Source organism: Delphinus delphis, chromosome 3 (genome assembly GCF_949987515.2).
Source record: "Delphinus delphis chromosome 3, mDelDel1.2, whole genome shotgun sequence".
NCBI classification, from domain to species: Eukaryota; Metazoa; Chordata; class Mammalia; order Artiodactyla; family Delphinidae; genus Delphinus; species Delphinus delphis.
In genome coordinates, this window is record NC_082685.1 from 17,060,851 (window position 1) to 17,085,946 (window position 25,096).

General features: G+C 55.3%; 1 protein-coding gene across 1 annotated transcript in view; it reads right to left on the reverse strand.

Annotated features, from left to right (window-relative positions):
* The window catches only part of OBSCN (obscurin, cytoskeletal calmodulin and titin-interacting RhoGEF), a 175,887-nt gene that overhangs the window by 65,030 nt on the left and 85,761 nt on the right, over nucleotides 1-25,096 (reverse strand). The window contains exons 22-46 of the mRNA XM_069540562.1: nucleotides 20,440-20,715; nucleotides 18,838-19,122; nucleotides 18,413-18,679; nucleotides 17,982-18,251; nucleotides 16,767-17,033; nucleotides 16,196-16,462; nucleotides 15,657-15,769; nucleotides 15,389-15,542; nucleotides 15,043-15,204; nucleotides 14,841-14,945; nucleotides 13,795-14,061; nucleotides 13,286-13,555; nucleotides 12,898-13,164; nucleotides 12,540-12,806; nucleotides 12,166-12,432; nucleotides 10,859-11,131; nucleotides 9,873-10,139; nucleotides 9,398-9,664; nucleotides 7,576-7,848; nucleotides 6,879-7,145; nucleotides 5,641-5,907; nucleotides 5,265-5,528; nucleotides 4,678-4,941; nucleotides 2,003-2,266; nucleotides 630-893 (exon numbers count right to left, since the gene is read on the reverse strand). Of these exons, the coding sequence (XP_069396663.1) occupies nucleotides 630-893; nucleotides 2,003-2,266; nucleotides 4,678-4,941; nucleotides 5,265-5,528; nucleotides 5,641-5,907; nucleotides 6,879-7,145; nucleotides 7,576-7,848; nucleotides 9,398-9,664; nucleotides 9,873-10,139; nucleotides 10,859-11,131; nucleotides 12,166-12,432; nucleotides 12,540-12,806; nucleotides 12,898-13,164; nucleotides 13,286-13,555; nucleotides 13,795-14,061; nucleotides 14,841-14,945; nucleotides 15,043-15,204; nucleotides 15,389-15,542; nucleotides 15,657-15,769; nucleotides 16,196-16,462; nucleotides 16,767-17,033; nucleotides 17,982-18,251; nucleotides 18,413-18,679; nucleotides 18,838-19,122; nucleotides 20,440-20,715 (6,174 nt within the window). The remainder of the gene's footprint in view (nucleotides 1-629; nucleotides 894-2,002; nucleotides 2,267-4,677; nucleotides 4,942-5,264; nucleotides 5,529-5,640; nucleotides 5,908-6,878; nucleotides 7,146-7,575; nucleotides 7,849-9,397; nucleotides 9,665-9,872; nucleotides 10,140-10,858; nucleotides 11,132-12,165; nucleotides 12,433-12,539; nucleotides 12,807-12,897; nucleotides 13,165-13,285; nucleotides 13,556-13,794; nucleotides 14,062-14,840; nucleotides 14,946-15,042; nucleotides 15,205-15,388; nucleotides 15,543-15,656; nucleotides 15,770-16,195; nucleotides 16,463-16,766; nucleotides 17,034-17,981; nucleotides 18,252-18,412; nucleotides 18,680-18,837; nucleotides 19,123-20,439; nucleotides 20,716-25,096) is intronic.

Here is a 25,096-nt window from a genome sequence, read left to right on the forward strand (position 1 = left end):
CACACAGGGGATGCCCAGGTGAGGACAAAGGGAGAATACAGCTGTCTACAAGCCAAGCAGAGAAGCCTCAAAAGAAACCAACCCTGCAGATACCTTGGTCTTGGACTTCCAGCCTCCAGGACTGTGAAACAATAAATGTGTGCTGTTAAGTCACCTATATGTGGTATTTGTTATACAGCCCAAGCTTTCTGAGACAGAGCTCTTCAGAGCCTCCACACAATCACCAAGGTCAATCAAATGCTGTTACCACACACAGGAGGGCCTGGCCTGTCTGGCCACCTGCTCCCTGAGCCCCTCAATGCTGCACCTCAGTCTTTCTGTGCACATCCGTCACTAACATGAATGACTCCACTCCACACCCGAGGTCGAGACCCCATGCATACCCACAGCCCCAGCCACGTGCCAGTGGCCCAGAGCAGCTCTCCTGGACCATGATGCCTCCCTGGGGGTGTCCTCACACCACCTGCCCCTTGGGTCTGTACCCGCAAGGTCTAGACAGGGCTGGCCAGTGCGTTTTGTGAGATGGATCAGACAGACGGTGACTGTAACCCTAAGACGACAGTGACGTTGGGAGAGCACAGAACAGGTGGCAGAGAGAAGTCATTCAGGTGGTCACATGCAGTCTTTACCCCTGATGGCCAGTGTGGCAGAAGTCCTCTCCTGCCCGCACACACACGAGTACTCCCCGGAGTCCGCCACAACCAGGCCATGTATCTGCAGCTCACACTTGGCCCCATCCTGCCTCAGGCTCACTCTGTCCCCAGGTTTGAGGGTCTCGGGCCCCTTCCTCCACTCCACAGGGGCCGCCTTGCTCAGCTCACAGCGCAGGGTGGCTGTAGCCCCTTCCATGGCTTCTTCATTCTTCAGACCCTTTGTGAACTTGGCAGGCAGGGCTGGTCAGAAAGACACACACACAATCACACTCTGTGAGCACACACAAAAGGCAGGATGTGAACAACACAGAGGAAGCACAAAACCCAAGCACACATGGGCCATGTGCTGGGTGTGCCGAGGACACACTGTGGTTGGTGGCTTCCCTCAGCCCAGCCCCTTCTGTGGACTCCTCAGGCCTAATACTTTGTATTAACCTAGCAGGCAGGGCTGAGAAGGGTCAGAATGACATGGAGACCATCGGAATCTCTGGAGAAGTTTGGGGGCAGAATGTGACAGGATGGAGGAAAAGACACAGACTCCAACAGGACAACAGGACAGTACCAGTGGTGACACGAGGGGTGGGAAGTGGCTTAATTGCTGGTTTCTTCTGGTTCATACAACAGCCCAGGAAGGTGGAAGGGATTCCACTGCCTTATGGAAAAAAGGTGGCACCGAGACAGGGAGAGAACGTGGAATGAATGCAGATGGATGCAATGAAGTCAATAACTGAACACCAAAATATGGCTCTGCTTGATCACACGTGGTCTTTACCCCTGACAGTGGGCATGGCCAAGGTCCTCTCCTGCCCGCATACACACAAGTACTCCCCAGCATCCATCATAGCCAGGCCATGATCTCCAGCTCCCACACAGCCCCACCCTGCCTCAGGCTCCCTCTATTTCCATCTCAGAGGGTCTCGGGGCCCTTCCTCCAATCCACAGGGGCCATCTTGCTCAGCTCACGGCACAATATGTCCATGGTCCCTTCTGTGGCCTCTTCATTCCTCAGACCCTTTGTGAACTTGGCAGGCAGGGCTGAGGAAAGCTAAGAAGTCACTGAGAACATCAGACTCTCTCAGGGGACTCTGTGTCCAGGACACCACAAAAACCACACAAACTGCAAAAGAGCACAGTACGAACAAGTGGACAAATGCACAGATGGTGATGGAGGCAAATGCCCCAGAGGGAACAGAGAACACAAAGCACTGGACATGACATCTACTGGACAGGGAAACAGGAGCCATGAGACAGCTGGGGGAATCCAGTTGAAAAGATACAGAAAGCCACAGGATCCAACAGGGGAGGTGGTGACATGGAAACAAGTCCATTTGGCCTCACGTGGTCTTTACCCCTGACAGTGAGCGTGGCTGAGGTCCTCTCCTGCCCGCACACACACGAGTACTCCCCAGTGTCCGCCACAGCCAGGCCACGGATCTCCAGCTCACACACGGCCCCGTCCTGCTTCAGGCTCACTCTGTCCCCGGCTCTGAGGATCTCGGGCCCCTTCCTCCACTCCACGGGGGCCGTCTTGCTCAGCTCGCAGCGCAGTGTGGCCGTGGTCCCTTCTGTGGCCTCCTCCTTCCTCAGACCCTTTGTGAATTTGGTGGGCAGGGCTGGGCAGGGTCAGAGTGACACAGAAAACATCAGACTCTCTGGAGACTTTCGGGAGATCAGGATGTGGACACTTGACAATAAAACACTCACACTTTGGAGCAAATAAGGAATAAAAGCTTGGACCCACAGACACATGGGTAGGTGGCAGTGCATGGGCGCAGAGGACAGACTAGGCTGAGCCCATCTAGATACAAACCAGCAAGGAAATGGAATCCTCAGTGAGGACCTCATGACATGGACAGACACATAGAAATGGCCACAGTGCCCACAGGATGGATGGAAAGGGACAGTAATCAGAAGGGATGTCCTCTCAGCATCTTCCATGGCCCATCCTGCCTCAGAGTGTATCTGATGCCAGATTCAAGGGCCCAGACCCCTTCCCCCACTCTACATGCCAGGCTGCCCAGCTTACACCACACCATGGCTGTGGCCCCCTCCAGGCCTCATTTCTTAGCAATTTTATGATCTTGAGGGATATACCTGGGGACGGAGACACAAAGAGAGCTACCTAAACTTTCCCACGAGTTTGCACCAGCACTCCTGCCTTGTCAACTCCTGCTGCTGCTGGGGCCAGAGCCCCGGCATGACTGGGCCTGAACAGGACTGACAGAGCTAGGAACACCACAGCTATAAGGGAAGCCGAAGCCACCCTCCTCCTGGCCTGTCGTCCTGGAGTAGGTGTCCTTGGGACCTGCATACTCTTAAAAGCAGCTCTCTTGGGCTGCTTGCAGCTGGTCAACTTGGGTCCTCCGCTCCTTGGCCACTGGTGGTGCCTCGTGCAGTGCAAGCTGCTCTTGACTGTGAGATAGGCCTCCAGGCCCACATCCCCTGTGGTCTCCTGGTGGGTCTGAACAGCGTGAGTGCCCAGTGTCTCTGCGCTGGAGACGCTGCACTCCATTCATGAAGTTCAAGGTGGCATGGTGGCCTGGCCTCTCCCCAAAGATTTGCGTATCTGTGCACATGACGGCCCTGCCCAGCCTCCAGAACCCTCTTCAGGGTCCACCTTGTCTTGTGAGCATGGTCCAACAGGGTCCAGGATGTGAGGCCCCTGTGCACCTACAGAGCTGTCCTTCCTTCTGCGCTGAGATGCCCCCGGGCCCCTTCATCAATGTTGCTCACAGGACCCTCTTAGGACATGGTGGGTGGCCTCATCCTCTGTCCCATCTGCTACCCCCACAGGAAGTGCCTAGGCCCTCACTAGGGCAGGCCCCTGAGGACCTGGACCCCCAGCACAGGGAGCTGACCGAGCCACACCACAGCAAAGCCCCGTCCTGAGTCCTCATCTCTGAGGGTCTCAGGCCCCTTCCACCACTGCATGGGGCTGCCTTGCTCAGCTCACAACACAGCACGAATGTGGACATGGCTCCTCCCATAGCCTGCTCACGCTTCATAACTTTTTTGAATTGGCTGGTCAGGCCTGGGGAAGGTCAGACGGACACATAGACTGATGGACTCTGGAGCTTGCAGACAAGGAATGGGCCACAGACACCATGCTGGCCACACAAGCACCCGTTGGAAGGGGGGCCCCGAGGGGACACCAGGCAAAATGCCCACAGTGGGCTGCTCTGATGCAAGGGGACTCCCACTACCCCGCTTCAAGGATATCCACCCAGCTGGCCGTCTTCCACCCCACAAAGGAAGTGGCTCTACTGGCCCCTAAACACATGGGCCAGCCCTCCTGCTCTAGCTGACTGTGCCCCACCCTCAAACTGTGACCTCTCATCCCATGTCCCAGCCACAGGTCACCACGCCACGCCTGATGGACCCCCTTCTGTGGCAGTTGCCTAGAGCCAGCTTACCTGCCACAGATGCCAGACAGGGACCCCAACGCCAGCACGGGTGTCCACCTGCCCTTCCTGACTCTGGCTCTGTGCCTCTGTGCAGCTCTTCCTGCCCCTCCTTCCTCTCCTTCCACAGTCAAGCACTGTCCATACCCACTTCACCTCCACCCTATCCCTACACCCAGCCTCACCTCTCCTAACCACCAGGAGCTGGACAACAGAACCTAGGACCTCCCATCATGGCTCTCCCATGGCCCAGCATGCATGTCCCAGCTTCCACCTCTTGACACCCCGTTTGACATCCCACCCTCGAGGGCCACGCTTTGATCGACTTCCTAGCTTCTCTCTTGGCATGCCCCCTCAAGAGGACCATACTTCCACTCTTGTACTGTGTGGGTGCCCTCCTTCTCTCCCTCAGGCATGAGCCCCTGAGAGCAGGGAGGACCATATTCTCTGCTCTTTATCTGAGACGAGCCTCACAGAAGCAGGTGCTGGGAGACTCGTGCTGCAGGAATGCAGGAGATGCACACAGAAGCGAAAGACTGTACACAGACAGGGCAGAGCTCAAGGACGTGATCAAGCCCTCAGACACGAAGCCACTGCTCCACGTGGCCACACACAGTCTTTACCCCTGACAGTCAGCCTGGCCGCTGTTCTCTCCTGCCCGCACACGCACAAGTACTCCCCGGCATCTGCCACAACCAGGTCATGGATCTCCAGCTCACACACGGCTCCGTCCTGCCTCAGGCTCACTCTGTCTCCAGCTCTGAGGGTCTCGGGCCCCTTCCTCCACTCCACAGGGGCTGCCTTGCTCAGCTCACAGCGCAGCATGGCCGTGGCCCCTTCCATGGCCTCTTCCTTCCTCAGACCCTTTGTGAACTTGGCAGGCAGGCCTGGAGATGGTCAGAAACACACAAACACTATCACGCTCTCTGAACACGCAGAAGAAACAGGACGTGGATAGCTCATAGAAGATACAAAACCTAACTGGACATGGACCACCTGATGGGTGTGCCCAGTACACACGGTGGACTGTGACATTTAAAGGTCCAACCTGTACATGTGCCACACAGCAGACAGGGAACATGACAGGGACAATGAAAGAATTATGGAAGGAAAAGGATAGTGAGACAGCAGAGTAGAAAAGGAAACTGAGAGCAGAGAGGTGATGGGCAGCCACCAAATGCCAGTCCACGTGGTCACATGTGGTCTTTACCCCTGACGGTGAGCGTGGCTGATGTCTTCTCCTGCCCGCACACACACGAGTACTCCCCAGCATCCTCCATGGTCAGGCCACGGATCTCCAGCTCACACACGGCTCCATCCTGCTTCAGGCTCACTCTGTCTCCAGCTCTGAGGGTCTCAGGCCCCTTCCTCCACTCCACAGGGGCTGCCTTGCTCAGCTCACAGTGCAGCGTGGCCGTGGTCCCTTCCGTGGCCTCCTTGCTTCTCAGTCTTCCTATGAACTCAGCAGGTAGGGCTGCAACAAGGTCCGATGGACACAGACATCATCTTCATCCCCCCACAAAGGATGAAAGGGGCTGTATGGAACCACATAGGGTCACATGGGCAGAGTGAGTAAGTATACTTACCCTGTACGGTGAGCCTGGCCGATGTTATCTGGTCCCTGAAGCAGCAGGAGTACTGCCCGCTGTCCTGAGGCCGCAGGTCCCGGATGAGCAGTTCCAGCATGGTACCCTCCTGCCGCAGGCTGTACTTGCCTCCAGGCTGCACAACCTCATCTCCACGACGCCACTCCACGGGCATGGCCACTGATGACAGCATGCAGTGTAGGGTGGCAGCACCACCCTCCAGTACCTCCATGTCCTTCAGCCCCTCTTCGAACCGCACTGGCTGAGCTGTGGACAGGCATGAGCTCAGCTCAGCCCTCACCCCGCTGCCTCCTACAGGGGTCTCCCCTGTGGTCAAGCATGGCTGAGAGCAGCAGCTGCAGGGTGCAGGCAGGCCCACCTCACTGTCTACACTGGGGGCTAGTGACGGTGACCTCAAGACCTCTGCCTCTCCAGAAGGGTGAGTCAAACAGCAGGAAACAGAGAAGGGTGGAGTGTTATGGGCTACATTGTGTCCCCCAAATTCATCTGTTGGAGCCCTAACCCTCAGGACCCAGAATGGGGCCGTATTTGGAGATGGGAGTCTTTAAAGAGAAGACTGAGGTAAAATTACGTCACTAGGGTGGGTCTTAATCCCACAGTATTGGTGTCCTTACAAGAAAAGGAGATTAGGACACAGACACACACAGAGGGATGACTGTGAAGACACAGGGAGAAGACAGCTATCTATACGCCAAGGAGAAAGGCCTCAGGAGAAGCCAGGCCTGCCAACACCTTGATCTCAGACTTCTAGTCTCCAGAACTGGGAGACAATAAACCGGGAGACACATTTTTTTTATGCTACTCAGTCTGTGGTATTTGTTACCCGGAACCCGAGCTGACTGAGACAGATGGAGATGAGCCAAGCCAGGAGAAGGGAGACACGGTGACGTCAGAACACAAAACAAAGTTGGGAATGAAGTAAAAAAGAGATTGCTGGTCAGAAGACCGAGAGAGGGTGAGGGATGCTATCAGGACAATCAGAGACCCAGAGATGGGCAGTAGGGAGCAGAGCGAGATGGGTGAACTGCTGGAAAGATACAGGTGGACAGAAGGAGCCTCAGAACAGCACCCCCCCCACACACACACACACACATAGAGGGCAGAGATAGACAGGGTCAGATAGAGTCCTGGAGTCCCCCTTGCCCTTAGCAAGACAAGAAACAGGGGTGCCCAGAGTGCGGCTGGAGGCTGCCCAGCACCCCCCTCCAGGGGCTCACCATGGACCCTGACAACGGAGCTGCTCCAGGCACCGCCAGCCTCACACTTGTAGCGCCCACCGTCCTGAAGGGTGGTGTCAGTGATGACCAGTTGGGCTCGGCGGCCCTCATAGCTCAGACGGCACCGGGCCGACGGCCGCAGGGCCTTCCCGTCCTTGGTCCAGCACACAGGGTTGTCTAAAGCAGCAGTCTCACAGACCAGGGTCAGATCTTCCCCCTCCATGACTGTGGCATCTGTGAGCTCCCGGGAGAAGACACCTGGCTTCTCTGAAGACAGAGAGGGATGCATATGACACTTGTGGGCTCCTGCAGGAAAAGCCCCAGGTCTCACTGCAGACCAGGCAACACTCCTGGTCAGTGCCCACCTGTCCCCCTCAGTCTGGGCTGCAGACAGGGCTGCTGGGGGAACAGGACAGGCTCTGTGTGGCTCCACATACCAGAGGGGTGGGCCCAGCCTCTACACTGACCTTGAGCTCACCTCTGCATACCATGTGCAACAACGCATCTTGAAATAGCGCCACTCAGCCTCCCAAGCCCCGCTCCCTGGGATCCAAGGCCCCAGCCCATGGGAAGTCCATGGTGCCTTCTCTGTAAGCCCCAGGGCCTCACCCAGCGTGTGGCCAAGCCACTGTCTTGAGGTTGCATGCTTAGTCACACAGACTGGCCCCCACGACGGCACTGGGTACATGCAGCCTACCTATGACCTGCAAGGCAGCTGAGGTCCGCTGGTCGCCTGCCTCAAAATGGATGGTGCCTGAGTCCTTGAGGGCCAGCTGCCGCAGGGTGAGCACATGGTAGCCACCTGGCTGGACCTTGATCTCACTGAGTTTGCTGGCAGACAGTGGGGTTTTGTCCAAGAACCAGTGGACGGGCTTGTAGTCGGCAGGGGAGATACGGCAGCAGAAGGTGGCCGAGGAGCCCTCCTGCACCTCCAAGTCCTTCAGGTCCTCCGTGATGAGCACTTTCTGGCCTGCAGGGACACAAACGGGCATGTCAGTGACCCTCTAGCCAGCTGCCAAGGGAAACAGGGTGCTCCCAAGACCTGGGGTGGGCTCACGACAGAGATCGAGCAAATGACTGTAACGGGCTCCGAATGACAAAACATAAAACAGTAAGTGGGTCCGAGCTGAGCTGTCCAAAAGTATTTGTTTTAGATCCATCAGTGAGCCCCAATCCACCTCTGGGGTCCTTCTGCAGAGCACACAAGGTGACCCACTGTAAGGCCCCTCCATTAAGCTGTGCTCCCTAACCTGTCTAGGCCAGTTATGCCTGTCACAGAAATCACTTAACGCAATTAAATTTTGTATTAACAGAAGAAACGAGTGTGAAAAAAGATGCATGGCTACGATAACATTTAAATCAAATGCATTGGAGGACTGACAACGTGAATCGCTAGAAAGAAAATGTTTTGCTGTTGTCTTAGGTATGGTGAAACCTTAGGAAGAAGTTATAAATATAGAGATAGATTGGCCGCCAGATTCCTTCTGCATTCACAGGTGTCTTGAAGCTATTGCACACCAGAAAGCATAGATAGCACATCAGGAGGGCGATGTACGCAAAAAGAGATACGGAATTCTGATTCGTGAACTGATACACAAAGAAAAGGCTCTGGCTGACACTATTAGACTGGTACAAGTCTGTGTGTTTTAAATGTTTTTAAAGACCATATGTTGTTATCATGGGACACTCTGACTTTTTTAAAGTATGAACATCTACTGGGTTGGCCGAAAAGTTCGTTCGGGTTTTTCGTAGCATCTTACGGAAAAACCTGAACGAACTTTTTGGCCAACCCAATACTTCATTAGATAGCGGTGCTTCTACTGCACTAACAAAATGTTTTCACTGAGCTCAGTGGATTCACTGTATTTCACTGAAAAAGAGAAAAAAATCAAGAGTGAGGCTTCTTTGTTATTCTTTTGGGTTTTTTTCCTGTGGAGAGACCCCCAGGAAGGACCTCCACCTGACTTCACCCTGGACACCGGCCCTGGGATCTGGAGGGCTGGGCTCAACCCTGCCCTGATGCCTACTTGTCCTACAACCCTGAACCAGCCAACAACCCCGAGTAGAGGCCCAGTCTCCCTATCTGCGAAGTGGGAGAGTGATAACCCTCACCCTGCCTGCCAGGTGAAAACTGCTGCTCCAACCTGAAAATTTCCCCGAGCAAGTCTCCTTCCACAGGAGCAGAGGCGGTACATCTGCATGTAAGTACATGCAGAGCTCATGCAGGGGCACACGCTGGAAGGGTTCCAGAAACATTCATCCAGCAAATGGAGGCACAAATAAACGAGGGCTGCTGACTCATTTACACAAGGCCCAGCTGGGAGGGCCAGAGACAAGACCACCCAGGACAACTCCCCTTGGAGATGGGGAAACCAAGGCTGGGTTTGTCTAGGGCCAGGCAGAGTTCTGATCTCTTCCCATCTCCAAGTCTACTTGAAACAAAGCTTACACCTGAGCACACCATGGGCCTTGAAATATAGTGTGCAAATGAGAGCAACAGCACGGTGACCGGGCCTAACCTTTCACCAGGAGCCGAGCCTGGGACTGGGCCTGGCCAATGTCACAGGTGTAAGTGTCACTGTCCGCCTTCTCCAGGGCGCTGATGGTAAGCCTCAAGGTCACGCCCTCCTGGCTGGGAGCATGCTTCTCCGAGGTTTGCAGCTCTGTGAGGCCCTTGCGCCAGGTCACTGAGGCTGCGGGGCGCTCCGTCTTGCAGGCAAACACAGCTGTGCCCTTCTCCTCTACCTGCAGGTCAGCCAGCTCCTCTGTGAACCGGTTTGGCTTTTCTGTGGGAGAATGGATGGGAGGGAGAGGCCTGTGCAGACCCCATGTAGGCCCTCAGGACAGGAAATCACTCCCATCACAGGTGGTTCTCCTGGCCCACCCACAGAACCTCAGGGACCTGAGCAAGCCCCTTCCCTGCTGGGCGCCCCTCCATTCCTGCCTGGAAAGAGAAGCCACAGGGGCTGTCCCAGGGTCTCTCATGGGGGTTACCTTCCACTCGGAGGCTGGCTGTGCTTTTGGAAGACTCCGTCTCACACGTGTACTCGCCAGAATCTTTGAGTGAGGCTGCATGGATGACCAGCATGGCTCGAGTGCCTTCGATGAGAAGCTCATACTTCCGACTCTTACGAATGGCTTTCCCATCCTTCAGCCAGCGCACTGGGGTCCCCTCCCGTGACAGCTCACACCTCAGCACCACATCCTCACCCAGCATGGCCCGCTGGTCTTCCAGTGGCTTCGTAATGTCAACTGGCCTCTCTGAAAAGAACAGAGATGGTGGCCCAAGAAGCATGGCCGCAGCTCTACCCACGGCCACAGCCCTAGCCATGCCTGGGGTGAGGGCAAGGCAGGCATTCAGGAACCTTCAGGCTCTGAAGGTTGGGACCACAGAATCTACAGCTCTAAAACTTCCAACTCTGGAACCTCAGACCCAGGGGCCTCAGAGCCCTGGAATACCAGGGAAGGACCCCGGGAGGGAGAAAGATTAGACCACAGAATCTTATGTTCTCAGCACTGTTCAGAGTCCTGTGACTCAAAGCACGGCCATAGGCCAGCGCTGACTACGGGCTGAGCTTTACCCACTCGCGCCAAGTACTCATGCTGGAAGTAGGAGCTCAGAAATGCCAATGGCAACTTCCCTGGCTTCACGAGTCATGCACCCTGGGAGCTACCACAGCAGTCGAATCACGGACTGAAGATCAGAAACCCTGCTTCTGCCCCAAGGCTCCAGAACCTCATCCTAGAAAGGAAGCCCCCTGGATGACCAGAAGCCCCCAGTACTCTGACAGATGCCTTCAGGTGCCAACCAGGGGCTGGGGAGACAGTCCCCAGAGGCACCCCCTTCCAGCTTCCAAGCCCAAGGCCCCTGCTCCAGGCTGCCTGGGGAGGGCCCAGGCTCAGCAGCTCCCAAACCAGCCCCTAGAGACAGACCCCCAACCTGCCCCGGCCAGTCGGTTCCCACTGCCGCCATCACCCACCTCTGATGATGAGCGAGGCCTTGGAGGTGAGGCCCCGCACAGAGAAGACCACCTCCCCGGCGTCACTTAGCAGAGCATCTCGGACGGCCAGTGTATACTTGCGGCCCTGGCGTGTGGCCCGGAAGCGGCCAGAGCTGCCCACCGTTTTCCCACCAACCATCCACACAGCAACATCGCTAGTGTTCTCATGGGACAGGACGCACTCAAAGCTGCAGCTCTCGCCCTCCGTCACCTCCACTGTCTTCAGCCTCTTGGTGATGCCCACGTGCAGGTCTGTGGGCCAGAGGAGACAGCTGTCACGCCAGCCAGGCCCACGGAAGCCTGTCCCTCGAGACAGGCACCGTCAAGCCTGTAGCAGCCCCAGTCCACACCCCAGGAGGGATGAGACCAGCCCACCGTCCCCAACCCCACTCCCAGAGGGCCTGCTGCCCCTCTCAGTGAATGTCCTCTTGGCCTCCAGCTGTCCACACCTTGGTGTTTGGATGGCTGATAGCTATGCGTTATGACCAGGGCGGCCGCCTTCACATTTGCTATGGAACAATGTGGAGAGAATAAGCGCCGCACACAGTTGTCACCAGCTTCTATGCTCCAGAAGAAGAACAGGCACCCAAAATGAACAGGCAATCCAGCTCTAGGACAAACTCACCACACCGCCCTCCCTTTCCTGTCCTTTTCCTGTCTCATCAAACACTGGCCAGACCATCAGGGGCCAGCCACGGGATCACAGGGCAGCAGGCCTGCCATGCACACAAGAGAGAGCAGGACTACGGGAGTGGAGCCAGGACAGTGATGCACCCAGGACGTCAGGCATCCACCCTATAGTTGGGGAACCAGGCCCAGACTGGCCGGAGCATGTGAAAAGCCTGTGGCCTGCCCACAGCCACCTTCACCAGGCTGTGCCACGCCCTGGGAGCCCTACTGGGGCACCCCCTGCCTGACATCTGGGGCTCTCCCACTCGCCCACTCCAGGAGGCTCTCCTGACCGCCCCTCTGTGGCCCCTGTGCCCGCCCGTGCACATCCCCTGGTGCAGAGTGAATGTTTCCAGCCTCTGTAGAACCCTTTACACCTTGGGACTCTATCAAGCAGAGCCAGTCTAGTCTCCCAAGCTTTGCTCTGTTGCCCATCATCCCTGGTCCACCTGCGTGCACCTGGGCCTCCTAGGAGCCTGCCCTGACCTCTCCAGGCTCAGCAGAGCAGCCCCTGGTCTCGGAGGGTTGGGTGGGCCCCCCAGGCGGAGGCACCCCCATGCCCAGAGCCACGCCCCCAGTGCCCTGGCCCCGCCATCTGGAGCCACTGCAGCACGCACCGTGCACGCTGACATGGGCACGGGTCTCATCAGTGCCCACGTCGCAGGTGTATAGGCCAGCATCGTCCCTGCTCAGGTTGTGCACCGTGAGTCCCCGAGTGCCCGCTGTGTACAGGAATTCATACTTGTCACTGGGGCCCAACTCCATGCCATCCTTTCGCCACACCACACGAGCCTGGTGGTCAGAGACCTCGCACCGCAAGGCCAGCGTGCCCCACTCCTCCACGGACACGTCGTCCAACGCCTTCAGGAACACCACCGGCTTCCCTGCAGGGAAGGTGTGGGCGACTGAGGGGACGAGCTGCCACCTCTGGCCCTCGGGGTGCCAGGTGCACATCCCAGGGGTCCCCAGAGACCCCACAAGGACACCTCACCTTTGACCTCCAGGTGGGCCGAGGCCATAACCTTGGGCGAGGAGGCGCATACGGTGCCCGTGTCAGCCCGTTGGACCTGCTTCAGCACCAGCGTGTGGCGGCGGCCCTCATGGGTAATCTCGTGTAAGCTGTCGTTATACAGTGGCGTCCCATTGAGCGACCACTCCACCTCCTCGTCCTCGTGGGACAGCTCGCAGGAGAAGCAGGCACAGCCCTCCTCCGTGACCTCCAAGTCCTGCAGTGGCTGCGTCACCGTCACCTCCCGCACTGCCAGGAGCACACCAGGCAGCTCAGCACGACCGCCATCACCGCCTCCCCTAGAGACCCTCTGGTGGCCCTGTGCCCCCTCGCTCTGTACCTTCCACAGTGACCTCAGCGCTGCTCTGGGCACTGCCGGCCTGGCAGCGGTAGACACCAGCATCCGCGGGTCTGAGCCGCAGGATACACAGCTCTGCCATGTGGCCCTCCAGCCTCATCTTGAACTTGTCAGATGGCACCAGGGGTGTCTCCTCCTTGTACCACTGCACGGTCTTGGGGGATGGCTTGAAGTCACAGGACAGGACTACCGACTGCAGCTCGCGCCCCACCTTGGGCTCTAGTGGCCGCGTGAGCACCATGGGAATGTCTGTGGCGGAAGGAAAGAGGGAAGCACTGTGTAAAGTGGGCCAGACCACAAAGCCATAACACCTGCCCCTGCCCTGCCCGCTCTCCATGTGCAGCCAACCCGCCAGGCAGTGCACTCTTACCTGAGACGACCAGGCAGGCGGTGGAGCGTGATTTGCCAATGGTGAAGTGCACCGGCCCGGTCATGGTGGAGCAGGTACGCCGCAGCGTCAGCCGGTGCACTGTGCCCTCCTGTTCCATTCCCACGTCAGCCCCTGCCTGCAGCACTGTCTTCCCCAGGAGCCACTTAGGCGGCCGCACCGAGGGGATGGAGGTCTCACACTCGAACCAGGCAGGGGCGGGCTCCATCACCGTCACATCCTGCAGGCCCCGCACGATAGTGATGGATTTCTCTGTGGGCGAGCGGCCAGTCACTGGGGCAGTCCTGGGGGAGCACCACCAGCCACCCCTCCTGCAGGGTTGGTGTTACTTCCTGGGAACAAACCCTCTCAGGCATGCTCACTTCCTCCCTGGGGTGACCCAACGCGCCCAGTCAGGTCCTTCTCAGACCTGGCCACCTCTGAGTGCCACAGGCTGTAACACCTCCCCTGGCGGAAAAAAGGAACAGCTGCCCACCCAGCCCTGCCCGAACCTTCCACAAAGAACTGGGCACTGGTCTTAACATCGCCAGCATCACAGGTATAAGTGTCCTCGTCCTCAGGCTGGACGGCGTTGATGACTAGCTGGCGGTAGAGGCCGTCACTGACCATCTCATACTTGGCCCCAGGCTGCAGTTCCACGCTGCCCTTGAACCACCGCACCCGGGCACTGGCCCTCGACATCTGGCACTCGAGCACACCGCGGTGCTTCTCTATTGCGATCTTGTCCCGCAGCGGGCGCAGGATGGATACTGGCAGCTCTGTGGGTACACCCAGCAGGGTCAGGGCAGGTGCACAGTGATCCCGAACACCCAGGGCTGGGTGCTGCGGCTGTGCATCTTCCAACCGGCCGGACTGGGACATCAGGCTCAGGCTAAACAGCCTATGCCGGCCCGCCCACCAGAGCCAGCAGATAGCTAGGCTGAGTGTTGCCCTCGGGCTAGTCTGGGACTCGCTACTCACATCTGACCACAGGGACACTGGGCACACACCCACACCCGCTATCGTCCAGTGGGCCTCATCACGCGCATGCCTGCCCCACTCCCCCACCCCGCCCGTCCCCTCGCCACACAGCCTCACCCTCATCCTGCGCACCCCCGAATCCCTTGCACCCTGCCCTCACCTTAGGCATCCAAATGTCCCACACCCCTGCCCCCTACCTGTTTCTAGACCCTTTCTCCCTCATGCCCCACAGCCACTTTGACTGTCATCAAGGCCACCAGGTAAAGCCTTGTGTGCTTACTTCCTGCCAGGGCCTCACACCTTTTCTCTCCAGCACTTGCTGCAGTCCCAGGAAGGAGAATTCATTGGTACCTCCGTTTTACACAAAGAAGGAGACCCCAAGGCTGCCTCCCCTAGACCACTTTCTTCCTGCCAAGGAGGGAATACCCCCTTTCCCTCCTCCTGGATCACTGCTGTCCTCATTCCAGGAGGGACCCCAGGACAGGGACAGCTGGCCTTTCAGCCCTGTGAGACTCAGTACACACGCTTGTTCACACACACGCTGTCCAGCCCATGCCCTGCCCTGAGCCGCCATTACCTTTTACTCGGAGCTGGGCTCGTGATTCTGCCCGTTGTGCTACAAATTTGATTTCCCCTGCATCTTCCACCAGGACCCTCCGATAGATGAGAGTGTATGTCCTTCCTGGGAACAAAGGCCACTCAGCACTAAAGGGAGGGGTGGCCTGGGGGCGGGAAGGAGGAGAAGCCCTGCTGAAGCCCACCCACTGTCCTCATCTCACCTTCCTGGCGGATCCGCACATTGTCACTGGGCCGAAGCTTGCTGCCCTCCCGGAACCACTGGGCAGGCACCTCATCGTGGGAGACCTCGCAGGAGAAGGTGGCACCCTCCCTCTCCATCACTTCCACATCCTCCAGAGGCCTCACGATCTGGACATTTCGGCCTGGGGCAAGAAGCAGGCCCTGCTACATCCTGACACGCAGAGCTATCTGACGGCTACCCCCCACCCCAGCTTGCTGAGGGAGTACAGGATGGGTGGGGCAAGAGCAGAGCCAGAGGGCCAAGCACTTGCTGGGTGACGCAGTGGGGGGCCAGGAGGTGCTTGCACCCACCCACCCAGCCCTCACCTTGCACCTTCAGGGAGGCCGAGCTCTGAGCATCGTGGGCATCACACACGTACACGCCCTGGTCCCCAAGCTCACATCGGTAAATGATGAGACTCCTGCAGGCCCCCTGGGCCCCCATGCCCACCGTCTTGCTCCCCCGCAGCTCCACACCGTCCTGTGGAGGAACGAGGCCAGGTTAAGTGCTGGAACTGCCCAGCAGAGTGGTCCCATTCCCGCCCACCCATGGTGAGAGGTAAGAGGGGGCAGAGGAGTCCAAGTTCCCAGGCACCTTCAACCAGCGCACATCCACATTGGGGCGTGAGAGCTCACAGTCCAGGACCACCTTGTCCTTTTCCGTGGCCACCACGTCCTGCAGAGGGCGGCTGAACTTCACAGGCAGCTCTGGAAAGACAGGACGGGAGTGGTGAGAAGCAGGGCCTCTGGGCGGGGACAGGGCCTGAGCTGGTTGGAATCATTCAGCTGGTTAACGGAATGAGCCCCAGGCTTCCCTGGTGGCGCAGTGGTTGACAGTCCGCCTGCCGATGGACGGGACACGGGTTCGTGCCCCGGTCCGGGAAGACCCCACACGCTGCGGAGTGGCTGGGCCCGTGAGCCACGGCCGCTGAGCCTGCGCGTCCGGAGCCTATGCTCCGCAACGGGAGAGGCCACAACAGTGAGAGGCCCGCGTACCGCAAAAAAAAAAAAGAAGGAATGAGCCCTCCGCTCCTCCAGGATTCCATATCCCTGCCCATAGCTGCCTCCCTGGGCCACCTTGGGGACAGGGGCAGGTGCTCTGGAGTGAGTCCCGCCCCACCTATGTCCACCTACCAGTGACCACCAGCCGTGCAGATGTGTGCACGCCCTCTGCCCTGAAGGAAACCAGGCCACTGTCCTGCCTCTGCAGCCCAGACAGCGTAAGGATATGGGTGGGGCCGTGCACCACCAGCTGGCACGTGGGTCCCGGCTGGAGCCGAAGGCCATCTCGAGTCCAGCTGCCCTCCACATCAGCATGAGACAGCTCTACTTCCATTGTGGCTGTGCCCTGCTCCTGCACCTCCACTGTCTGCAGGCCCCGCACAAGCCGGACCTGGCGCACTATGGGACGAACAAGGGGAAGGATGAGCCACTGTAGCAAGACCCTGGCCCTCGGTCCAGCCCCCATCACTTCCCCAGGGAGCCTCAAGGTGCTCTGGAAGGGGAGGCCTGCCCCTCCAGGTGGATGCCTGCCCCCTCCTTCACTCCCTTCCCCACCTCCCTGGCCCCTGCAAGTGAAGGTCCACCCCTTCCTCCATCTTTCCCTTTTCCCCCTTTTCCAGGGCCCTGCCCCCAGGGGGAGATTCCCTACCCTCCCCAACTCCTCGATGCCCAACCCCTAGGCCAAGCCCCCTTAGCTGCTCACTTTCCACAGTCAGCTTGGCCTGCGTCTTATCGTCCGCTGTCTCGCAGCCGTAGAAACCACGGTCAGCGAAACCCACACTGCGGAGAACCAAGCGGTGACTTGAGCCCTCGGCGTGTATCTCCACATTCTCGCCTGCCACCAGGGCCGCGGCATTGCGTGTCCACTTGACCTCCGGCCATGGCCGCGTCAGCTCCACCTCCATGGTCACCGAGCTCCACTCTTCCACAGTCTGTGGCTCCAGCTTTTTTTTGAACAACACTGGGGCCTCTGGAGTCACAGGAGAGGGAGGTCATTACAGCCACTGCCACTCTCAGGAAAGCAGGGCAGAGGGACCCTGCCCCAACCCCCAGCCAGCAGAGCTGCCCTCCACCATATTCTGACTCCAAGCTAGGCAAGGCCTTGGCCATACTCAGGGCCCAGCGGCACACATGCACAGGCACAATCTTGTGGAAGGAAATCACACTTCAGGGGGGCTTCTCCTTTCCCAGTCCCCCTCCCACCTCCTGCTCCCCTGCTCTGAACAACTCCTGCCATCCCCCACCAGGGCCTGGAACTCCTAAGTGTGGCCGGTGGCCAGGAGCATTGGGACACAGGGAGCCACTGAGACAGGCCGACTCTGAGCTCCCAGGCCGGCTGCACCACAGTCTCTGCTTTAACTAGGCCCTGGATGCGTCACATTAAGGAAGAGAAACGCTAGAGTGACTCTCCCAGTCTCGGGCTGTGCCATGATCTCCGCAGAAGCGCATCTGGCCGCGTTACTCCCTTACTCAAGAACCTGAGATGGCTCGGCTCCCACTTACTCTCAGGTTACGTGCTGGCCCTCCCCCATGCAATCTGGCTTCAGCGAGCAAAGCGCACCCCCATCGTCTGCATCCACTTGCACTGGCTGCCCACTCCAGTCTCTCCCACCTTGCCATCCTTTGGGCTCAGCAAGGATCGTCTCCTCTAGGATGACTCCCTGGAGTGTCTGAGCCTCCACCCACTCCCCGACCAGGTGTGCCCTACAGGAGTTTACCATCTCCCCTTTAGAGCAGGTGCCTGGCCCCTCGGTCTGACCCTACTCTTCTCTCTGCAGCTGACAAACCCTGTGTCCTCTGAAGTCAGCCAGATGAGCTGGATACAGGCCAGCGGCAGGATGCCACCTTGGGACCAGCCCATTAGGAGACGCCTGCTGCAAGGAGCCGGTGCGTCCTTCCTGCTGCCCCACACACGCACCTCGGACCCGGAGGGCAGCCACGGTCTTGATGCCCTCAGCCTCCGCGGTGATCTGGCCGGCATCCTCCAGGGCCAGGCCCAAGATAGTCAGGCTGTGGCTGGCACCCTTCTGCGATATGAGAAACTTCTCGCTGGACTGTAGCTTGACGTCATCCCGGAACCACGTCACCGCCACGTCGCTGGGAGTCACCACGCACTGAAAGGTGGCCTCGCAGCCCTCCTCCGCAACCACTGCGCTCAGCCCAGACGTGAACTTGACCACGCGGGGGACTGCTGACAAGAGCTCCACTTGAGAGGCGGTTAGGAGGCGCAGGGGCCCCCACCTAGCAGACGCCGCGGAAGGACACCTCTTCGGGAAGCAACCCTGGAATGCTCCGCCAAGCCACCCACCCACCTGGGCGGCCCAGCCCCTGTGCCCGGCATCCGCATACCGCTCACGGTGAGCATGGCGCTGGTGTGGTCGTCGCGGCTCTCGCACACGTACTCCCCCGCATCTTCCGCCCGCAGGTCCGACACAGTGAGCGAGCGCTGAAGTCCCGCAGCCGCCATCTGGAAGCGTTTGCCGGCCCGGAGTTGCGTGTTCCCACGGCGCCACACCACCCGGGCCTGTGCCGGGCTCAGCTCGCAGACCAGCTTCACTGTGCCGCCCAGCTCCCCGCTCACGGGCTCCAGGGGACGGCAGAACTTGGCAGCCACCTCTGGGGGAGGGGAAGGGAGGGGACGTCAGCCTGGTGGGGCTCGGGCCATAGGACCAGCTCTGAGCTGCCCGGTTGTGCGCCCTGAGCCTCACCCAGTCTCCACTCCAGGACGCTGCAAACAAGGGGTTCCCAGACGGCCTCCCCGTGGCCCCACTCACCTTCCACTTGCACCGGGAAGTCCTGCTCCTCTGCGCCCAGGCGGCAGCAGTAGACGGCACTGTCCAGGATCTGCGCGCCACGCACGGTCAGGGTGTGGGTGTCCCCCAGGCTGGCCGTCTCGTGCCGCTTGCTGCTGCGAATCTCCACACCATCCTTGAGCCAAGTCACCGCGGCCACAGAGGGTGCGGCCAGCGTGGCTGTCAGGACGATGTCCTCGTGTTCCCTGACCACCAGAGGTTCCCTGCGTCTGGGTCTCTCCAGGGTCGGGGGCTCAAGTTCCGGCTCTGGGGGGCGGGGGCGGGGGGTGACCAACAAGCATTAGAGGGGAGACCCTCGCATCCCTGGCCTGGGTCCCGTCCCCCCTCCAGGCCACGTGGTGGGAGAAGACTTGAAATGAAAGTGCCCGGGCGGTCCAGCTCTCCACTGCTGCCTCTCTGCTGAGCAAGCCAGACAGTGAATGCAACAGGGCCACACTCTGTGCCAGGCACCATCCCGGCTCACAGGGGCAGTGCAGGGCAGCCAGGAGGGACCACCTGGGGCCACAAGCTCTGTCCCACCAAAAGCTGAGAGTCGAGGATCCCTGCCCCCACCCCCAAGGGAAGATGGGCCCCATGAGCAGCTAATGCAGGGAAAGTAAGGCACACAGTGACCCTGACACAGCCTGGGGGCTGGGCCAAAATTCCAGAAGAGCAGTGGGGAGCAGGGCCAGGAAGGGAGGCAGAGGAGGACGGTCTCGGTAGAAGAACCCCCATGTGGAGTGGAGAGACCAGGCAAAGACGGAGAGGGATGAAACAGCCTGAGAGCCTCCAGCAGCCCAGCATGGGGGCAAAGCCAAGGCAGAGAAGGGGGAAGGGGAAGGCCCTGGGTGGGGACCCAAGAGCATCCCTGTGAGGGCTGACCCAGGGGAGCACTTGGAAGGACCACACTGGCTGCTGGATTGGGGGCAAGGGCCACAGCTGGGGACGGGGACAGTGTCAGCCACCTCAGGACACTGAAACCCAGTGATGTCATCGGCAGCCAGGAGGGACGGGAGCAGGCAACAAACCAGCTTGGCTCAGACCCAGGATAGGATGGGCATCTGAGCAGAGGCCGACACAATGGGCTGACCTCAATGCATCTGGACGGTCAGGGCCCCAAGGCCAGAGACGGGGACTCCAGACCCAATGGGGGCAGGGGCATCCAAGGCCAGAAGCTCCTCAGAGCAGGACTGGGCTCCACAGCTGCCCACGAAGACTTAATATGGGAACAGTGCCCCTTGCCAACGACAGACAAAGAATGGCCATTTCAGCAGACTACAGGCCTTAGTAGCCTGCAGATGACTGAGAAAGCCTGTGGCAGGTTTCATGCTGGGAGAGGTGGGGATGTGATGGAGAGATGCAGGAACCTGGGGAAGCAGATGCCAAGAGTGTCCCGGACCAGGGGCTGTGGCAAGCATCCCACAACTCAAGGACCTTCCCAGTGGACAGCGCCCCGGGGCTGACTGCATCAGAGGAGAACCCAGCACAGGCCCAACACACACATGTCCCCCACCCTGCTGGAGATGTGCTAATTTCCCCCAATTTGTCAGGTGCTCAGCCTCTACACCCAACCCTGGCACCCACCTGTGACATCCAGGTGGAAGGAGACCCTCTGGCCCCCGGCCTCGCAGCTGTACTCCCCGGCGTCTGCCTTGCCCGCCTGCTGCACCACCAGCCTCCGGGTGCAGCCCGTGGCCTCCACACGCACTCTTGAGCTCGAACTCAGCTTCTTCCTGTTCTTGTACCACGTCGCCTCCGTCTGGGCCTGGGCCACCTCGCAGCTCAGCGTGGCACTGGCCCCCGCCACGGCCTGCACTTCACCGCGTGCTGGCTGCTCCTTGGCAAACACCACCATAGACTCTGGGGACAGGGAGGGATACACAGGTCAAAGACACCATCTCAGTCAAGAAGGCAGCACTAGGGAAAAAAGGCCTGGACAGATGGGAAGGGGGGCTGGAAACTTCTCCAGGCTCTGGTCTAGTTGTGCAACAAGTACCCACAATTTATCTATACATTCTACCACTGATCTGTGCATGTTGTTCCAAGTGGGGACTTTGTGAAAGATTTCTTCCATGCACATATTCCTCTAGGAAAGGAACTGTGGGATCAGGAGGCGTGCACACCTCAACCTTCCTAGAGGATGCAGAGTCTTTCCCACACAACTGAGCAGAGCACGTTCCCACCCACAGCGCAGGAGAGTTCCTGAGGCTCCATGCTGTTGTCAGCTGTTGGCAGTCTGGTAGTTGTACTTCCTGAGCTCTCTTTTGCATGGTCCTGATGATTTAGAGTGGAGCACCATTTCTGATCTTTTTGGCTTTTGGTGTTTGCCCTTCTGTAGTGTCATTGCAAGGCTTTTGCCCAGTTAGCAGTAGCATTGTCTGTCTTTTCCTTATTCATTTTCAGGAACTCTTTATATATTTATGTTAGAACTTTGAGAATTATGGGTGTGTAAATAACTTCTCCATCTTTGTCACTTGTTTTGTCATCTTTTATGTGTCTTCTGTTGATATAGTTCTTAGTTTTAATACAGGCAAGTATGTCAATTTGTCCCTTGTGATTAATGCATTTATATCCTATTTAAGAAATCTTTTATTACCCTCAGGTCATTAAATAATCTATATTAGCTGCTAAGAGCTTGCTTTATCTTTCACATTGGAGTCTCTAACCCACCTGGAGTTGGTGTTTGTGTGTGCTGCGAGGGAGATGTCCATTTTTATTATAGAGGAATAGATATAAAAATAGAGATATATGTATACAGTTACATGGTATTAGCACAGTTTATGAAAAGACCATCCTTTCTCTATACCACACACTAGCACTACAGAGTTAAAAAACAGAAAAGGGATGGGGGAGTCTGGTTATGTGCGGGGCTGTTTCAGAGCTCACTATTCTGTTCCTTTGTTCTGTGTATTTATCCCTGCATTGAAACCCAGTTGTCTTCACTACTGTAGCTTTATAATAAGTTTGGCATCTTGCAGATGAAATGCTCTCACTTTATGAGTGCTTCGGTTCCACTTGACTCTTGGAATCAACTAGTCAATTTTGACACACCCACAAAAGGACTTTTCTTTGGGTGTTGATTAGGAGTGGACATCTTTGTGTCTTCCATGCATATCCCACCATTCATTTAGCACTGTCTCCCTAAAGTATTTAATAATATCCTCCTCAGAAGCCTTAAACATATTTTATTAGACATGGAATTAGAAGCATGATACTTTTGATGCTATTATAATTGTCTTAAAATATCCTTTTCTGACTCTTTGTTGCTAGTACATCAACATAGAAGCGTTTTCTGTGTATTTTGTATGTGGCAGTCTTCCTTAACTTCCTTACTAACTCTAAAAATTCTTCCTTTTCTACCTTCTGCATTAATAATCTTCTCATCGGTGAAGTCCACTTTTACTTTATCTAAATTTTATTGCTTTATATTCCTCCTTATAGGCTGTACAATGTTGGACACGAGTTCTGATAGTGGAGCCACTTGAAATGCTCCAGTTAAAAAGAAAAGCTTTCAAGGTTTCCCTATAAGTGTGATGTTTGCTGTGGTTTTCTTTAGCACCCTGTATCAAATTAAGAAACTATCCTTTTGTTACTAGTTTATTAAGAAGTTTATTAATATGAATATATGCTACTACATTTCATAAAACTCTTATTCTGAATATGATGTAAAAAATTTATCAAGCACTTTTATTCTGCATTCTTCTAGGTAAAAACATGCTTTTTCTCTTTTAGTTTCTTAACATTATAGATTGTATTGATTTTTCTTATGTTCTGATGTTGAACCACCCTTGCATTCCTGGATTAAGATCTGAGTGTATTGTGCTTTTCATGCATTGCTCCACTCACTTTGCCAATACTTTGTATAGGATTTTGATATTGACATCCATAAAAGATTGGCCTGTAATTTCAATTCTTTATACTTTCTTTGTCAGATTTTGGTATCGATGCTATATGCTAGCTACATAAAATGAGTTAAAGAGCATATATATATACACACACACATATCCATATATATCCATATATATGTATATCTCCATATATACATATATATATGTATATCCCCTTCAAAGCTTTTGCACAGCAAAGGAAACCATAAACAAGACCAAAAGACAACCCTCAGAATGGGAGAAAATATTTGCAAATGAAGCAACCGACAAAGGATTAATCTCCAAAATTTACAAGCAGCTCATGCAGCTCAATAACAAAAAAACAAAAACCCAATCCAAAAATGGGCAGAAAACCTAAATAGACATTTCTCCAAAGAAGATATACAGACTGCCAAAAAACACATGAAAGAATGCTCAACATCATTAATCATTAGAGAAATGCAAATCAAAACTACAATGAGACATCATCTCACACCAGTCAGAATGGCCATCATCAAAAAATCTAGAAACAATAAATGCTGGAGAGGGTGTGGAGAAAAGGGAACACTCTTGCACTGCTGGTGGGAATGTGAATTGGTTCAGCCACTATGGAGAACAGTATGGAGGTTCCTTAAAAAACTACAAATAGAACTACCATATGACCCAGCAATTCCACTACTGGGCATATACCCTGAGAAAACCATAATTCAAAAAGAGTCATGTACCAAAATGTTCATTGCAGCTCTATTTACAATAGCCAGGAGATGGAAGCAACCTAAGTGTCCATCATCAGATGAATGGATAAGGAAGATGTGGCACATATATACAATGGAATATTACTCAGCCATAAAAAGAAACGAAATTGAGCTATTTGTAATGAGGTGGATGGACCTAGAGTCTGTCATACAGAGTGAAGTAAATCAGAAAGAGAAAGACAAATACCATATGCTAACACATATATATGGAATTTAAGAAAAAAAATGTCACGAAGAACCTAGGGGTAAGACAGGAATAAAGACACAGACCTACTAGAGAATGGACTTGAGGACACCAGAAGCAGGAAGGGTAAGCTGGGACGAAGTGAGAGAGTGGCATGGACATATATACACTACCAAATGTGAAATAGATAGCTAGTGGGAAGCAGCCGCATAGCACAGGGAGATCAGCTCAGTGCTTTGTGACCACCTAGAGGGGTGGGATAGGGAGGGTGGGAGGGAGGGAGATGCAAGAGGGAAGAGATATGGGAACATATGTGTATGTATAACTGATTCACTTTGTTATAAAGCAGAAACTAACACACCATTGTAAAGCAATTATACTCCAATAAAGATGTAAAAAAATACAAAAATATATGTATATCCCTTTTCCATTCTCTTAAAGAATTTCGATGAATATGGAATAATTTCTTTCCAGAATATTCTATATAAATTGCCAGTAGAGCCACTGAGCTTAATCTTGTTCTATGAGAAGATTCTTTTATTATGCTTCCATTTAGTTAAAAGGTTATTAGACTGTTCAAGTTGTTAATTTCTTCTTGTGTAAGTTTTGGTATAATTTTCTAAGAATTGGCCACTATTTCAAAACTTTTCAAATTTACTTGTGTGAAATAATATCGTGTTTTATTATAATAATGTCAAATGATTCATAGTGGGTTTCTTGGTATCTATATACACCTATGAATCATTATATACTAATACGATACCAAACTGTTATGTGGTGGCACTTAGGAGTCAATGCAGGACCACAGCCCATCTCTATTTGAGGTTAACCTCTCTTAACAAAAGGAAACTAAAGTTAGTTCACAGACATCTCTGTGAACCAGCCCAGAAGGTACAGACACACACAAGAGTCATTAGGAAATGATATGAAATAAATACCACTTACCAGTCAGTGGCTGCTACTACCATACCTCATCTTTAACAAAGCATGCTAGTGTAAGAAAAGCTCCTTACTACTCTCCATTTCTAAATTTACACATCAAACTCCAAAGGAAATACTGACACAGAATATACTAATTGAAAGACAAAAGGAAACCAAAATTTGCTTTCAGATGAATGTGCCATGTCTCAGAGGTGCATATCAAAGACATATATCTACCAACCCTCTTCTCTTGGTTTACTTTGCACAGACATTGCAACAGAACAGGAACCTATATTTTGCAACATTTGGGTACATACATAACTTCTACAACCATGTGCAAGGAAGGAAGAGTGTCCCAAGACAACTAAAACTTTGCTGATCCAAAATTCAGACTTGAGGTAATGCCAAGTATGATTATGTGCCTGAAACTTCCCCTTATCAGGTTCAAAGAAATACAAACGTCTCTGATTAGGGCGAATCCTCATACGTTGCTGGGTGAGGGAATCTGGATGCTG